Below are 17,665 nucleotides of genomic sequence, written 5' to 3' on the forward strand. Positions count from 1 at the left end.
TATGAGGAGGGCTCGTTCTCTAGCTCGGTTTTGTTCCACTGAAGGCTCTTTCTGTAAAATTACTTTCCTTTCCCATTGCCCCACACCCTGTTTTAGAACCAAAACAGTTAAAATGGACTATGTCAATAAAACTTCTGAAAGAAAAGTTTTAAGGGAAAGAATGTAATTTGCATAAAAAATAAAAACAACAAAAATGTCTCATGAAAAACTAAATAGAAATTTTACTAACATAATTCTTAATCAGCAGCTCCTTTGTACTCTTATTTTTTTTCCAGCCAGGTCCTATCAGTCTAACTTTGACTTTTCTGTGTGAGCTTTGTTTTTTTATTCTGCAAATAACTGCTTCACTCACTGTGTGTGTATGTTTATATATGTTTGTATGTACATATATGTAACATATACATATCTATTTATATACACACACAATCTTTTCCTTGAACATATGATTATTCACGGCAAATGGAATGCAAGCTTCTAGAGGGCAGATGCCACCTAGAGAAGCTGGCATAATATATTAATCAGTAGCTATTCAATAAATATTGCTGCCTGCCAAGGATATCAGAAGCTACACAAATATGTTGCATGTAATGATCCTCTACATTTATTTTTTGGTGTATTCAAGTGTTGAAGTCAATTTTTACTTTATGAACTGTAACACTATATATTTTGCTGTGTTCCAGATTTGGGACTCTCAACTAAGATAATTAGTTAATCTATTATTTTATTATTATTCTGGCTAAAAATGTTTAGGTATAAGTGGTGTCTACTTTTGATGTGCTAAAACTTTATGACTCTGCTTTATAAAAATCTATACTTTAGGTTACCCATCATGGGATCAAAGATCTCTACTAATGTAGTTGTAGATAAAGGCACAACCGTTCATGAATTTATTAGGAATTTACTGTCTCATAATTCTACGCCTTTTAGAACCTGGTCTACAGGAAAGGAATCAATCCAGCAAATGTTGAAGGCTTTGTCACTTGCTTATGAATCAATCTTGGAATTTTTAAATGGCAGCGTGGGGTAAGAAAATATAACATTACAAAATCCTACTTCTAACCCTGGGACAGAATATGCTTCTTTGGCCATTTCTATGGTTGAGTCCCCACCCAAAGAATAAAAGGGAATTGCTGCAGACCATGAATTAATACTTTTCATTCCCTGTCATAAAAGACAAATAGGCTTTGGGCTGCTTTCTAGCAAAAACAAGGCATAATTTTTACTTCATTTACTAAAGAAAATAATAAATTTATTTTTGAGAAGAATACAATTTTAATAATAAGTCGTGGAAAGGAGATTTGAATTTATTTGTCTAGTTGTTCATGTGACCTCTGAAAGCTCAATTTTGAAACACAACCAAATCATAGGATTCTAAGTAGCCACTGCTGTAAGTCTCTCATCTAGTTCCATATATTAGAAAGGCTTTGTTATTGGTATTTTGAATTAATTTTTAGTTGTTAACCTTTTATTAGATATTTTCAGCAACAAATATCACCTTTCATGTTGATCCAAAAAAATGAGCTGATGAAAACATGATCCATTTGGAAATATTAGCACAGGAACAGCCATACCAATGGATACAGAGAAAACTTACTAAGTTCATGCTAAGCTTTAGCTATAACAGTCAGACAATGATTCTGACAGAAAAATATTGCTGACATTCTTGTTTCAAAAGCATACCAGGAACTCAGAGCACAGGACAATGCATATTAGATTACTGCACGTTTGCATAACATAAGCCAAGCTATAAGCACAGAACAGAACAGCACAGGAAAAAGGAGTCTGTTTTGCAAGAAAAATTTTAAGAGCAGAAGAGTAGCACAAAGGAAATACCTTAAGATCTCGCCTTTCCAGATGCAAGAGTTCAGCCCCTCTGATGTCATGACGGATGAAGATTTCTTTGTACTCTCCCAAATTGAGCAGATCCAGCCAAGCAGCAACTTCCTCTGTGCCCCATTTCTGAACTACCAAAGTTAAGAGCAAAACCCCCTTAATTTCTACATGCTCAATGCATTACAAAGCACAGGTTGGCCAAAGAAGATGCGAAACAGAGTACAGCGGCAGTGCTAGCAAAGGGAAAGGTTCAAGGTATTGTCTCAACAAAACTACAATTCCACTTTTTCCCATGCAAGTTTCAGACTATCAATCAACACAAGGATCTGACTCTACAAAGACATTCACTGCTGTGCACCTGTGCCTTTCTCTTTAGCTCAATTTCCTCCTTAAAGCCATGCAAACTGCACAGTATGTATAAAAAATGTATTTCTCATGATTAGGATCAGTGGTACAAGGTCTAAATAAGCTCTGATGATTTCCTTAAGGACCATATATGAAACTTATTATAGTTTAATTAGCTACAAATGCTAATTAAAATTTAAAGTCTGACACAGGGTACAATTTTACACAGATTTCTGCTTCAGGTCTTGCTGACTTCAAGTACTGCCTTTATTGGTTTTGATGATTACCATTATTGATAATTATAGCAATAAATGTATTGTTAATTTAATATCATCTAAAAACTGTCAACACTGCTTTCTAAGATTAGTTGGGTTGTTATTTTACAGTATGTACATTCACTCTTTTATACATTTTACCCAACATTGATTAGCTTAATAAAAGTCTGCTTGTTTGCCACATTTGGTTTTAAAATGCCCTTCAATAGCTGCTTTACGATTGTCCAAAATAAGGTTATATATCACTTTTCAAAATGAGATGGCTAACTCAGAAGAGTTATAAAATGACTTGATTATGAAAGGCACCTACCATCATATACACAGAACTTGAAGGTCTTTAGCAGTAGTAGAGCATTAAATTTAATCTCTAAGGAAAGGTGGAAAGGGAACTTGAAAGAATACCCAAGAGAGAGTTTAATCTTTGCTTGAGAATACAAGTGTCACAGTGGACTGTCATTACTGAGGGGCTGAAATGGCATCGTAAGTCCTTAAAAGAGAAGGAAGAGACTATATAACTTGAGGTGGAAAATATATCTAGCAAGCTAAAGGAGTAAATGAAAGTTTCTACGTTCCATTTATCAAAATGATATAGATTTTGCACACTGAAGAAGGAAAACAAGTTACAAGTCTTGAATTATTGTTGAGCGAGACGAAGACCCATCTAACGGACAGGCTGACATTCACCCAGCAAAGTAGCAGCAAAGCAGCAACCACCTTGTAGACTTGTTAACTTCATGACTACAGACTCCTACTCATATTTGGATTTATTTTAGGTGTGATATGATTTTTTTATTATGGTAAAGTGAACATAAAATGAAATTCACCATTTTAACCATTTTATAGTGTACAATTCAGTGGTATTTCGTCCATTCATAACATGGTGCAATAATCACCACTCTCTAGTCTCAGATCACTTTCATCCCCTCAGTGATATCACCTCAATATGTTATTTTTTTCATAATGTTATACTTTCCCTTCCCGTGTGGATCACCTACCAGCCTGTGAACTTGTCTTCTGCTTCTGAACCTTTTCCTTTTTGAATTTGGGCACAATACGAAATACTGTGCTTCTGCTGTTTCTCTTGGTGCAATCCATGGGGGGCTCCTGTTCGAGTCGAACAAGAAGAGAATTTTCTCAGGATATTAAGAGAAGACAAACCCGCTCTGATAGCACAGATAACATAGATGTAAGTTATCCACACAAACTATTGTTGAAGTGATAACTTCTTCCCCAAAAGTTCATGATGTTAACGTACTCCTGAAAAGGTGCTGATTCCCATAAGATGCCTTTGTTCACATAAAAGCTTTTTCTCGTTTGTTCAAGAAAAGTGCATTTGAAAGTAGGACGGTAGTCTCCCCTGACCTGTGGTTTCCCTTTCCACGGTTTCTGTTGCCTGCGGTAAACCACGGTCTGAAAATACTACATGGAAAATTCCAGAAATAAACAATTCATAAATTTTAAGTTGTGCACTGTTTTGAGTAGTATGATGAAATCGTGAGCCATCCTGATCTATCCCGTGTGGGATGTGAATTATCCCTTTGTCCAGCGTATCCCATCTGTTGGCCACTTAGTAGCCATCTGAGTTACCAGATCAACTGTTGTGGTAGCACAGTGCTTGTGTCCCAGTCACACTTATTTTACTTAATAAGGGCCCCGAGGCACAAGAGTAGTGATGCTGGCAATTCAGATATGCCAAAGAGAAGCTTCCTTTAATGAAAATTGCTTCCTTTAATGAAAAGCTGAAAGTTCTCGACTTAATAAGGAAAGAGAAAAAGCGTATGCTGAGCTTGCTAAGACCTACAGTAAGAACGAATCTTCTGTCTGTGAAATTGTGAAGAAGGAAAAAGAACTTCATGCTAGCTTTGCTGTTGCATCTCAAACTGCAAAGGTTATAGCCACAGTGCATGAGAAGTGCTTAGCTGATATGGAAAAGGCATTACATTTGTACAATAAGATATTTTGAGAGAGAGAGAGAGACCACATTCACATAGCTTTTATTATAGTATATTGTTATAATTGTTCTATTTTATTATTCGTTATTGTTGTTCATCTCTTACTGTGCCTAATTTATAAATTAAACTTTATCTTAGATATGTATGTATAGGGAAAAACATAGTATATATAGGGTTCAGTACTATCTGAGGTTTCAGGTGTCCACTGGGGGTCTTGGAACGTACTTCCTGCAGATAAGGGAGGACGACTATATTCAAAATGTATTTTCCCCTGAACATCTCTTTTTCAAAGGATGCATTCAAATTCTATTGTCACAAAGTGTACACATTTATCAAGAAACAGGCCAAATTTTACATACCTCATCCTCATTTGGGTGTAAGATATAATAAAGCCAAGGGATCTCTGTTAATTTCTGTAGCTCCACCTCCACGGAATGCAAGGCATTGGATACCCGCTCTTCATGTGGAGATTCCAACTGCTATTGACCAGCAGATTAAAAACAAAATAAAACAAGCCTCAGTGACCAACCTCAAATAGAATAAATTATTTTACTGACACTGAACATCCTCATCTCTTATCAGATGAGGCTAGATTGTTGTTGGTTTTAATAAAAAAGAATATGGAAAAAAGAACAAATTATTTTATACTGAGCTCATTTAAGCAAATCTGAATAGATTTATTCCTTACTTCCCAAAGATGATGTAAGTAGCTAGTGTGACTTTAATAATTGCACAGGGAAAAGTATTACTTATGGTGATGTTTTTTCTATGTAAATCCAACCCTCCTCCCTTCCTATCCACGCATCCATCCACCCATTCTGCCGGCTTGCACTAGCGAGTAATCTCATTATTCTACTTCTCTGTGACAAAAATCATGCTGATTTTCATAGGTCACTGTGTGAACAAATAATAATATTTTAAATTGGTCAAAAATATGTCATATAATAAGAACTGCCTGGCACAAAAATCCTCTGGATAATTAAAATAACAGGTTAAAAAAAGACCCATGGATCTCAGGAAAATTTGTGACAAAAAGTTGTACAAATCAGGGCAAAGCAAAAAGCTAAATGGCTTGTAACCTGGAAGAGGGCTAGCAAACTTTAAAGAGAATTTAACTGGTCACCTATTATCCACCCATTTGAAGCAGTTATTAAAAGTCACTTACAAATTCAGTAAATGAATAAAGGTGAAACAAACACTGTTAGGTGCAGAATTGAAAGGGAGGTGACTGAATCCTAGACCTGGCCTTTTTACTAACTATGCAACCAAGGGAAGATGAATTGATTTCAGGGGTCTTAGTTTCCTTCTCAGTAAATAGTAGAAAGTGACTACACACTTTCTAAGATCTCTTCCAGCTAATCAATACTTTTATAAACTACTTTAAAATTGTAGAGTACCTACATATAGGTTCACAGAATTTTAAGCTGAAAGTTCAGAGAGAATATTACTCTTATTTATTAGGGACATTATTTTTTCCGCTCTGTTATTCAAGGGATCTAGCATTTCTAGAAGTTAATAAAATTATGGAGATTCTCCACCAGGTCAAATAAAATTTACCACTTTCCTTTAAGCCTAAGAATATATGTCTTACAAAATTGATAAAATGGTTATTGCATATTCATTCTACAAGCAAAATGAAGAATATAACTTAGCTGCTCTCAAACATGACTGACTATTTTGATATCAATATTGCCAAATATTTTTTAAAAATTCACTGGTATACATTTCAAACCAAACATCCATATTTGACAATGACAGAAGAATTAAAAGTGGATGGGAATCCTTATATATTAGCATAATATAATTGATTAATATTAACCAAGTAACATTTAATGGGTACTTTCAGTGTAGAGAGCTAAAACACAGAATAAGTTATGCTTTTAGTTCTCGTCAATCGGAAATTATCTTAAATGTATTTCAAATAACACAAAAAAATACATGTCCTTCATCCAATAATTGGGACCAAGGTCACAGCTCACTGGCTTTTCTATAGGACTAATTTTAGAAGAGCAGCAAGAAGAATTCAGGTTAATAATAGAAGTGCCAAGAATAGCCAAGAAGATTTTCCCATTGGTTTTATCAGAAGAGATAGTCAATGTTTCTTCCTAAAAATTTCTCTTCATGACCATAGCAGAGGTAGCCACCTCTGGCCCCAAGGAAGTTATACTTGAGTTTCCCTCGGAGATGGGTAAAACCAATGGACTTCATGCAGCCTTTAAGCTTCTCTTCTCAGGGCAAAGGATGCTTCAAGGGGGATACATTTTACTCTGGCCTCCAGTCAAGCAGATATTCCAACCAATCACTTACAGTTGGCTAGGCTATGGAACACACCTCCATTCCTCCACTGTGCCAGATACTATGACTTTTATTCTCCCTTTTATTTAGATGTATAAATTTTCCCAAGAAAGAGATAAAATTACAGTAAAGAGAAATGTTTTTTAAGATCATCACCTATCAATTAATCAAAATTGTTACAAGGAAGAAAACAAGAGCTAATGTATCAGGCCTTCTACAGTTACAACAGCATGTGTGAATAACCTACAATGGAACACTAGGTGGCGAAAAGACCCAACGTGCTAGAACATTTCAAGGGTGAGGGAAGAAAGGCTGATTAGTAAAGGACTGTGGGCAAACCAGACAGAAAAATCTATGGATTCCTAGCACTTAGGCCTGAGGTCCATGGACTGTCTAGTTCTTGAAATTTAGTTCTTGAAATACCGAATCTAGAAAGCATCATCTAAGCAAATCTAGAAAATAACAATCATATTTCAAATGTTAATTCCGTGAACACAACTCATGACTTCCTCTACTTTTCTGCATTAATGGGTTAATGAGTCCCTAGGGAATGTCCACCACTCTCTGTAAAGCTCAAGATTCTCAAAGCTGACTGGGGGGAACATATGTATGCATATGGCCGATTCACTTTGGTGTACAACAGAAACTAACACAGTATTGTGAAGCAATTATACTCCAATAAGGATCTATTAAAAAAAAAAAAAAGAACACGATGAGGGGAAATCTCTACTCCTGTTAGCCTAAAGTGTAACTCCCAGGTGTAGCCATAAATTTTCTTGAAGGCAAAAGCTAGGTAAAATGGAAGCTCTAGGGATGGAGGCCAGAGGCTGCTTGTGCATTAGAATCTGATGAATGCATGCTCCCTAATGAAGGCAAGAACCATACATTTATCATCATTCTGATGTTATCCATCATTTCTTTTCCTTACCAAAGGAACCCTGCCAACTAGTAAAGACTCTGTTTCATTATATAGGGCCTTCACATTGATGGCTATTTCAGTGGCAGTGTCTCTCGTAAGACTCTAGGAAAAAAAAACAAAAACATCAAAGACAAGTAGTTCTGTATTAAATTGGGATTCAATCATCAGCGAGTACTTTACATTTTACTCTTCCGATTTAAATTCACATCGCAAATATTTTAAAAAGTCTACCAAAATTCTATTGTAATTGCAAAATTTCACACTCACATTTGTTAGCATGATTACCTCTTCTAACTCTGTCAGCACAGAGCCAAAAGAATGCACTGACTATAGTGAATACACTCAGGACCACATCTCCTACACACAAACATGTATATGCTGGCGACAACAGACACATATTCCCACAAGAATTAAGTCAAAGAAAATTATGTCTTAAAAGGGACATCATCTGATCATAATTAATTCTATCCATTGAGTTTCACTCTCCATAGTTCCAACCAGATTGATTTTTAGACTTTAATCTTGAGGACTAACACTTATTTGTATAATAACTTAGGTAAATCAATTGAATAATTGAAAGGGTAAAAATAATGTTACCAGTTTTCTCTACGCCATACATCACATTTCATCACATTTATATTCTATCCTCTCTATTATTAACTTCTACATTAGAAAATTAACTAAATTTACTGATTTAGTAAAACAAAATGGAGAATCATTTCAGTGGACAACTTCAAAAACGAATGAACAGCTCTAGTTAAATGCATGGTATCTAGGTTTGCCCTATAGGAAGGTGCAGGGGAGAAGGTAAAAAAGAGGAATGGTAGTATTTAAAAAGAGAAGGAGCACAAGGAAGATGGGAAGGTGACCAGTGATTGAAAGTGAAATAGAAAAAAAGGAAGCAAATTAAACAGCAGGAATGGAAACACAGCAGGAAAGGAAAATGAAGAAAAACCTGGCCACAAGTGAATGATAAGCTTCTGGCTGAGACGCATATAGACTAATATTATGTTCTTTCAAAGGATGTGGCACATTTTATAGTATCAAGTTATATGTGTAACACCAAAAAAATCTGTGGAATGGGCATTTACCATTAGCTCCTCACCTCTGGGAAGCGTGGGTTGGCTTTGTTCAGTGCGTGGGAGCATGCGTTCACTGCGTGCGCCAGCTCTTGCTCCAAAAGACAGTGGATGGTGGCTGCGTCACAAATCCTGAAAGCAAAAACGAGGCAAATGAACAGACAACTTCTCTGAGCACTGCCGAGTTTTCTGAAGTGTAGAAACAGTAGAATAAAACAAGTTAAAAAAAAAAAAGGTCATGAAAGGAAATTTATTTGTTTAATAACTGCTCGATGATGAATGGCATGGGGTAGATTTACAAAATTCAAACCCTATTGCAACAAAAAGTACTAACCCCAAATCTTGTATATAAAAAAAGTTAGACCTAGAATCAGAGGTAAGCATATTGAGGTGCTATTTGGAAGAAAAGGGCATAGTAACATTTCATTTTGCTGTATCACTGGAAAGTTGAGAGGGGTCCCAAATGTAGAGCGTAGACACATCTTTTATTCACTGAAACTTCAACCAGGCACAAATACAACAGATTGGGGGAAAAACATTGCCACATATATCTTCTATATGCTAAGTGCTTTATATTCCTTATCTAATTTAATATTCACAACCTAAAAGGTAGCTGTGGTTACCTTTCTCCACTTTATAGATGAAGACACTGAGGCTCAGAAAGATTTAGTGTGTGATACTAAATCACATACTAAATCACATACAGTGATAGAGCCAGGATTTGAATCTACGTCTATCCAATGCCAAAGCCTGTAGTGCCACAGTCCTTTGGAATATAAACCTTCAAGAACAGTCCTAGAATGACACAATTCTGGAGGCAATGAGGCCAAGAAGAAAAAGGAGGAGAGGGACTTCCAGGTGGTCCAATGGTAAAGAATCCGCCTCCCAATGCAAGGGACGCGGGTTCGATCCCTGGTTGGGGAACTAAGATCCCACATGCCACGGGGCAACTAAGCCCGCGTGCCACAACTACTGAGCTCGGGAGCCTCAACGAGAGAGCCCATGTGCTGCAAAGTACAGAGCCCATGCGCCACAACTAGAGAGAGCCCATGCATGCCACAACTAGAGAGAAGCCTAAGCGCCACAATGAAGAGCCCGTGCGCTGCAACTAAGACCTGACACAGCCAAAAAAATAAAAAGGAGAAGTTCTACTGATTGCTAGAAAGTGATGTAAGCTTTGCAGGTGACAAGAAGGTAAGACTATCCTAATCCTTTTGCTTCTAACATCTTCAAGGAAAATGATCTTCAATCTGGAAAGGGAAGAACAAAAGAAGAGACAGAAGCCCCACATGGCTGAATCAGGAGTGTAATTCTTAAGGATCATACGTTGATATCCAAGGCACAAAGGAACTTGCAAATGTCACCTAAGCATCCTTACCAATAACCTTGAGAAATCATGAAGAAGAGGTTATTAATAAGAAGAACAGAGGTGGATAAATGTTATTCTAATTTTCAAGGAAAAAGAAAGTTGTAAATCAATTTCAGATTAACATTTTCAACTGCTAACTGAATCTCCTCCTAGGTATTTCTAATGTAACTGAAATTCTGTAAGTCCAATATGGAACCCATCGTTTTCCCTCTCAAAATCTGTTCCTCTTCCTGAATACTATGGCTGCGTCAAAGGCACCTTAGTCTAACCAGCCATTCACTAGAAACCTTAGGATCATCCTGAACATTCCTGTGTACCAACTTTAGACCCTAACCTATCTCCTTCTCATCTCCTTCCCATCTCTACTGGCTCAGTCCATCGTTTCCTAACAGGACCATTCTGACAGTGTTCACCCCTGCCCCAGCTTTGCTGTTCTGCGGACAGTGCTTCACATTGCTTCCAGAAACACCCTGATAAAGATCTGCCCCCCCCCGCCCCCCTGCCGCTCACCTCTCTGTCCACATTTTCCACACTCTCAAATATACCACGTGAACATTTCAGTCACTCCAAACACCCTGAGATTTCCTCAAAGTACCATGCACTCACACTCCTCTGGGTTTTATTACCCAGGCTGGCTCCCATTCTTAGATTACTCCTTCTCTTATTCTTCTTTCAAGACTAGGCTGAGAAGTCACTTCCTCCAGGCAGGCCTCCCTCACTGTCTCTGGCCTCCTCTGTGCATCCACAGTGCCCACTGTGTGACCTGTGACAGATCTTTGGCCACACATCTCCCTCCTGCTACTCCGCCAGCAAATTATGAAGAGGGACTGCAGTCATCGTGGCATCCCAGTGCCTAATATGATGGTTGGCACACAGAAGAGGCTCAAAATTATTTGTTGAATATTGAATGAATACATTGTGAAAATTAATGAGTGAGCCTGATTTTCATCATTTGCAAAATTTATAAAGACAGACGGGGAATCAAATTAGGTAGACCAAAAGCAAATCTGGTCAACCTTCACTTTTTTTTCTTTCTTTAATTAATTAATTTATTTATTTATTTTTGGCTGCATTGGGTCTTCATTGCTGCCTGTGGACTTTCTCTAGTTGTGGCGAGCAGGGGCTACTCTTCCTTGCGGTGCATGGGCTTCTCATTGTGGTGGCTCCTCTTGTTGCAGAGCATGGGCTCTAGGCGTGACGGCTTCAGTAGATGTGGCACGTGGGCTCAGTAGTTGTGGCACGTGGCCTCAGTAGTTGTGGCTCACGGACTTAGTTGCTCCGTGGCATGTGGGATCTTCCTGGACCAGAGCTCGAACCTGTGTCCCCTGCATTGGCAGGCGGGTTCTTAACCACTGCACCACCAGAGAAGCCCCTTTCCTTCTTTTCTATTTCAACATTTTGATCAGTGACCAGGTGAAGGTGTGGGAAAAATATAAGAGTGACCATGCTCAGAACACTGAATACACCAGACGTGCTGTGTTAATAAGCACTTCACATGGTGGGTCTCACTTAACCTTCACAGCGACCTGGTCAGGCAGCTTGTATCCCCATTTGGTTGATAAGATTTAGGTGAGGAGGAGATAAGAAACTTGCCCACGGTCCCTCCTCGCCCCTGAAGTCTGCCCCTGGTCATAGTAATTTTTATCTGTTTTGCATTCACAGAACTTATTATTTTTATCTTCTCTTTCTGTCTCCTAAAATTAATTTCTGTGGTCTCACAAACTCTGTGATACGTCTGCCAGAAACTGACTCTTGGACTCTTCCCATGTCCACCCCCTGACTTTCTTTGTTGTTTTTGCATGGTTAATGTTTGCATTTCCTTCTACCTCCCATAAACACTTAATAATTATGAGGCACCATATAAGTGAGTAGTAGAGTGTAAAGGTTATGTGTAAACTGGGGAAATAATAATGGAAGGGTTATATATAATATATATAAATTATATATATATATATAAATAACGACAGGGCTCATTAGGTGAGTTCTCCATCGTGTTTCAGGAAGTCAGAGATCTGGCCTGTGGAGAACACAGGTCTGTGCACATGTGTGTTGGAGGGTAGCTGATGAAAAAAAACAGTGATTACTAAGGCATAAATGAGGCAGCAAATGAAGAAGGAGGGGAAAGGCATCCCTTCTAGATACCCCAAACAACTGCAATGATGTACTAAAACTACAAAAACCAGGCTTCCCTGGTGGCACAGTGGTTAAGAATCCGCCTGCCAGTGCAGGGGACACGGGTTTGAGCCCTGGTCCGGGAAGATCCCACATGCCGCAGAGCAATTAAGCCCATGCGCCACAACTACTGAGCCTGTGCTCTAGAGCCCGTGTGCCACAACCACTGAAGCCCGTGCACCTAGAGCCTGTGCTCTGCAACAAGAGAAGCCACCACAATGAGAAGCCCGTGCACCGCAACGAAGAGTAGCCCCCGCTTGCTGCAACTAGAGAAAGCCCATGCGCGGCAACGAAGACCCAACGCAGCCAAAAATAAATAAACAAAATAAATAAATTTATTTTTAAAAAAAATACAAAAACCAAAATTGGCCAAGACCAGCGTTCTCACAGCCCCCAAGGTTCACAGGACTTCGGTACCTGGTGATGAGCTCCTCTGCGGCCTGTGAGCACAGCTGCATCTGAGACACTTCTTCTGTCGCCAGGTCAACCGCATGCTGGATGTACAAATGCGTTCGAAGAACTGGTTTACCAGAATCACACTTCTGCTTATCTTCCCAAGATTTCAGAGTGCTTTCAAAGGCCTATTTAAAATCAATATTGCAATGAATTGTTAGTTTAGAGCTCCGAGGCCCAAATAAATGTGTATTTAGATAGTACATGAATGACTTTGAAATTACTATTGTTTTCCCTAATCTAACACCTCATTAAATACATCATAAGTACAAAAAAGATATTTTAAAGTTTTCTAGTGTATTGCAACAAATACAAAGTAATGTAATTGATGACGATGATTATATGACTGAAAAGTTTAAAAAAAGACAGCTTCAATTTATGCTTCAATATTTACTAGTATATGCGTAACAGACAGGATGGATATTGCAGCCTTATTTGTTATGGGTGTGACCTTAATTAAGAATACATATTCTGGGGACTTCCCTGGTGGTGGGTGCAGTGGTTAAGAATCCGCCTGCCAATGCAGGGGACAGGGGTTTGATCCCTGGTCCAGGAAGATCCCACATGCCATGGAGCAACTAAGCCCACGTGCTGCAACTACTGAGCCCACCCGCTGCAACTACTGAAGCCTGTGTGCCTAGAGCGCCTAGAGCCCGTGCTCCGCAACAAGAGAAGCCACCACAATGAGAAGCCTGCACACCACAACGAAGAGTAGTCCCCGCTCGCAGCAACTAGAGAAAGCCCGCACACAGCAACGAAGACCCAACGCAGCCAAAAATAAAACATAATTTAAAAAAAAGTACAGATTTTGGAAAAGGCAAAACTATAAAGACAGTGAAAAGATGGGGTTGCCAGGGTTGGGATAAGAGAGGATGGGTAGGTGGAGGACAAGTGACTGTACATTTGTCAAAATCTATAGAACGTAGAACACAAAGAGTAATGTAAACTACTATTTTAGTTAATAATAATGTATCAATAGTGGCTCATCAGCTGTAATAAATGTACCACACTAAAGCAAGATGTTAAGGGGAACATACTAGGGGAATATAATAGGGGAACAGGGAGGTGAGGAGGTATGTGGGAATGGAATCAGAATTCTCTGTAGTTTCGGCTCAATTTTTCTCTAAACCTAAAAAAATAAGCTAATTATTTTAAGAACTAAATAAATATTTGTTCATATTTTTAAAGCACGATGATCTAAATGTCAGACTTAAAAGACAATTTAAATTTTTTCCCTTGGTTTCTATTTTTCATAACAATTTAAGATTTTTTTTAAAGGAAAATTCAGAAGAATGTTTATTTGTTACATACCCTGTCCCTTGTGAGCATCTGAGCTCTGTTTTTGTGCACAATTTTGATAATCCCTGGAGGCTGAACCCATGCTTCGCCATCCACCTGCACCGGGACTCCCTCATCACCAAATATAGTGATTTTTACTGTACGGCACTGAAATAAAACAAGTTATTTTAGAGTACAAATCATCCTGAGAAGCTGACACTCAGTCTTGTATTCAAACTTGACTTTTAATCCCTTCTGTGGAATGGAATGTTATGCTTTTCCACTTAGGATGACACGGTAACAACTGACATGACAAGAAAGTCCATTACTTTACAGATGAATATACAGTGTAGGAGTCATTTGGAAGAGCTTTCTCAGTGGCCCAAATAGTGAAGTCAGGTTTGAGTAGAGAAACCAACCTGGGCTATTCGATGGTGCTGCAGTTTAATGACCCTTGAAACTGCCATTTGCACGCTATCAAATATTGCAACGACTTCCAGGATCTTGTCATCAAATGATGGTGCAGCAAATATCTGAAAGAAAAACCGACATTACACTTCCATTGATAAAGTTAAGGTTTAGGTGAAGTGGCACTTCAAGCAATGTAAACTCTGCAACAGACATATTTTTTAAAACTTATAAAAACTATTAGCAGAAAGGTAAGTAAATATTATTAGGAAATGATAATCCAAGGACAAAAAAAAATCACTGAACATAGCTTAAAATAAACAAACACAATAAAAATGTTTTAAAACCCACACAGATAAAATACTCCATGCCCCTCTTATAAAGCACTCGTAGGACCAATGAACTAATATATTTCCAAATAATTCATCTTGATATAAGATGTATTAAATACCTGTTCATACTAACTCAGATATCTTGATAAAATGATGCATGCAATTTTAGGAAACTTTAAAATTTCAAAAGGTGATGCAGATTTCATAAAGTTAAAGCTAATGAACATGCAAATTATGATCCAGTTCACTTGATATGTTCTAAGGGAAATCTTTCAAGGTGTTACAAGCAATGTGCGTATGTGCTTTATATCTCCAACAACTTTTCAGCGCATTTGAGAACATGAAAAGAAATCTCAAAGGATGAAAACACGTGGGCTTACTTTGCTTTGATGTTAAATGCATTCTCACAAAATCAACTTAACCTAAAAATTTTAAATTTCAGCTGTATTACTTTGTTCCTTTTACGTCCTCTTTTACTATAACATAAATAATTATGCCTCTGAAAAAATATTCAGTATAAAGTAGTATCATAATTAAAATTTTTACTGAAAATATCAGGACACAAATTTGGGAACTTTTCGTTATCAGACTGCCTGGTTTTAAACCCTGTCTCTTCTACTTTTGAACTGCGTGAACTTTGTGTCAGTTTCTTCACTGATAAAATTTAGATAAAAATTGAGGGTATTAAGTTATGAATGTGAAGCTCTCAGAATCCTGTCTGCCTGTCTTTATTTATCTTAATCTCACTGATTTCTTCTCCTTAAAATATTTAAGAGTGATGATGGGCTGACAAATAATTGGTTGCTAATTTAAATTTTTATACTCCAATAGGATTGGAATATATTCACGTTATGAAAATTAAAAATACTTTCCAATTTACTTTATACTTTAATCCCTGCCTGCACATTTAAGAGCCCTGAGAAATTTGTTCAGTGGGAACCACTACATCACGAGCTTCAAATCAAAGGGCTTATCATTCAGTGTATGTGACTCTTCAAAGATCATGGTAGGGCTTCCCTGGTGGCGCAGTGGTTGAGAATCTGCCTGCCAATGCAGGGGACACGGGTTCGAGCCCTGGTCTGGGAAGATCCCACATGCCACGGAGCGACCAGGCCCGTGAGCCACAATTGCTGAGCCTGCGCGTCTGGAGCCTGTGCTCCGCAACAAGAGAGACCGCGGTAGTGAGAGGCCCGTGCACCGCGATGAAGAGTGGCCCCCACTTGCCGCAACTAGAGAAAGCCCTCACACAGAAACGAAGACCCAATACAGCCATAAATAAATAAATAAATAAAATTAAAAAAAAAAATCATGGTAAACTTCTCATTTTTATTGTTATATATACTTTCATAATTGTGCCTTCTCTCATTATCTTTAGGACAAATGCATTTCTTTTTTTTTTTTTTTTTTTTGGTGCGCAGGCTTCTCATTGTGGTGGCTTCTCTTGTTGCGGAGCACAGGCTCTAGGAGTGCAGGCTTCAGTAGTCGCAGCATGCAGGCTCAGTAGTTGCAGCACGCAGGCCCTAGAGCGCGAGGGCCTCAGTAGTTGTGGCGCACGGGCTTAGTTGCTCTAAGGGTGGGATCTTCCCAGACCAGGGCTCGAACCCGTGTCCCCTGCATTGGCAGGTGGATTCTTAACCACTGCGTCACCAGGGAAGTCCCTAGAACAAATGTATTTATTAGGTTGTGTTTTTTTCTTTTTTAATACAGGAAAGTATAAAAACAAAAATAGCCCTAAACCTCAATGGCCAAATGAGCCCTTTGACATTTCTAAAAATTAAAATAATAATATAAATGTGGAAAATTAAAGGTATAGAAAGCTATTTTGGTAGGCAGAATAATATTCTCCCCCCTGCTGTCCAAAATGTCCATGTCCTAATCCCTGGAACCTGTGAATGTTACCTTACATGGCAAAAGAGACTTTGCAGATGTGATTAAATTAGGGACCTTGAGATGCGGAGATTATGCTGGACGATCTGGGTAGGCCCGGTGTAATCACAAAGATCCTTAGAAGTGGAAGAGGGAGGCAGAAGAAGAGATCAGAGCAAAGCAATGTGACAAGGACTCAACCACCTTTGTTGGCTTTGAAGATGGAGGAAGGGACCATAAGCCAAGGAATGTGGGCAGCTTCTAGAAAGAGCGAAGAAATACTTACATCATCTTCTTTAGTTCCACCCCAAAAGTTAGTGCCTCCGGCGTAGCTGGGAATGTTCAACACTGCTATCCCTTGCAGACTGGGGAGAGGAATATACTGCCCATCACACTGTAAGGTCAAAAGCTTAGAGGTCAGATAAAAAGAGCAAAACCACAAGTTTGGAAGATACTAGAATACCAACGACCAAGGACGATGGAGGAAAGTGTGTGCATAATGTTTGCTTTCCTGTAAATATATTCCTACACATTACCTTTATCTTATTGTTTTAATTTAAAAATTTTAAAAGGTTAAATAACTATAGCCGAAGTTGTTACAGAAAACCAAGTTGAAAAAAATGTTTTACAAAACAACCGAAGTGTCCACTGACAGATGAAGAGATTAAAAATGTGTGATATTATAAACTTGTGATATATATATAAATGGACTATTATTCAACCATGAAAAACAAGGAAATCTTGCCATTTGCAACAACATGGATTGGCTTGAGGGCATTATGCTAAGTGAAATAAGTTAGATAGAAAAAGACAAATACTGTATGATCTCACTTACATGTGGAATCTAAAAACAAAGCAAACAAACAAGTAAAATTAAGCTCATAGATACAGAGGACAGCTTGATGGTTGCCAGGGGCAAGGGGGTAAGGTGTGAGCAAAATGGGTGAAGGGAATCAAAAGGTACAAACTTCTAGTTATAAGATAAATAGGTCATTGAAATGTAAAGTACAGCATGGTGACCACAGTTAATAATACTCTATTGAATATGTGAAGGTTGCTAAGAAAATGGATCTTAAAAGTTCTCATCAC

The 17,665-nt window shown here is 38.2% G+C and overlaps 1 protein-coding gene across 7 annotated transcripts in view; it reads right to left on the reverse strand.

Moving 5' to 3' along the window:
• DGKH (diacylglycerol kinase eta) overlaps positions 1 to 17,665 on the reverse strand; it is a 184,609-nt gene that overhangs the window by 16,105 nt on the left and 150,839 nt on the right. For 5 of the 7 annotated variants that reach the window (XM_068526471.1, XM_068526468.1, XM_068526469.1 and 2 more), the window contains exons 22-29: positions 16,863 to 16,970; positions 14,390 to 14,503; positions 14,004 to 14,138; positions 12,657 to 12,820; positions 8,725 to 8,830; positions 7,629 to 7,721; positions 4,765 to 4,884; positions 3,449 to 3,557 (exon numbers count right to left, since the gene is read on the reverse strand). In XM_068526471.1, the coding sequence (XP_068382572.1) occupies positions 3,449 to 3,557; positions 4,765 to 4,884; positions 7,629 to 7,721; positions 8,725 to 8,830; positions 12,657 to 12,820; positions 14,004 to 14,138; positions 14,390 to 14,503; positions 16,863 to 16,970 (949 nt within the window). Of the gene's footprint in view, positions 1 to 1,833; positions 1,965 to 3,448; positions 3,558 to 4,764; positions 4,885 to 7,628; positions 7,722 to 8,724; positions 8,831 to 12,656; positions 12,821 to 14,003; positions 14,139 to 14,389; positions 14,504 to 16,862; positions 16,971 to 17,665 lie in introns of all 7 variants that reach the window. The other 2 variants (XM_068526472.1, XM_068526470.1) reach the window with 2 other exon arrangements.

This window comes from Eschrichtius robustus, chromosome 18, assembly GCF_028021215.1.
Source record: "Eschrichtius robustus isolate mEscRob2 chromosome 18, mEscRob2.pri, whole genome shotgun sequence".
Classification (NCBI taxonomy): Eukaryota; Metazoa; Chordata; class Mammalia; order Artiodactyla; family Eschrichtiidae; genus Eschrichtius; species Eschrichtius robustus.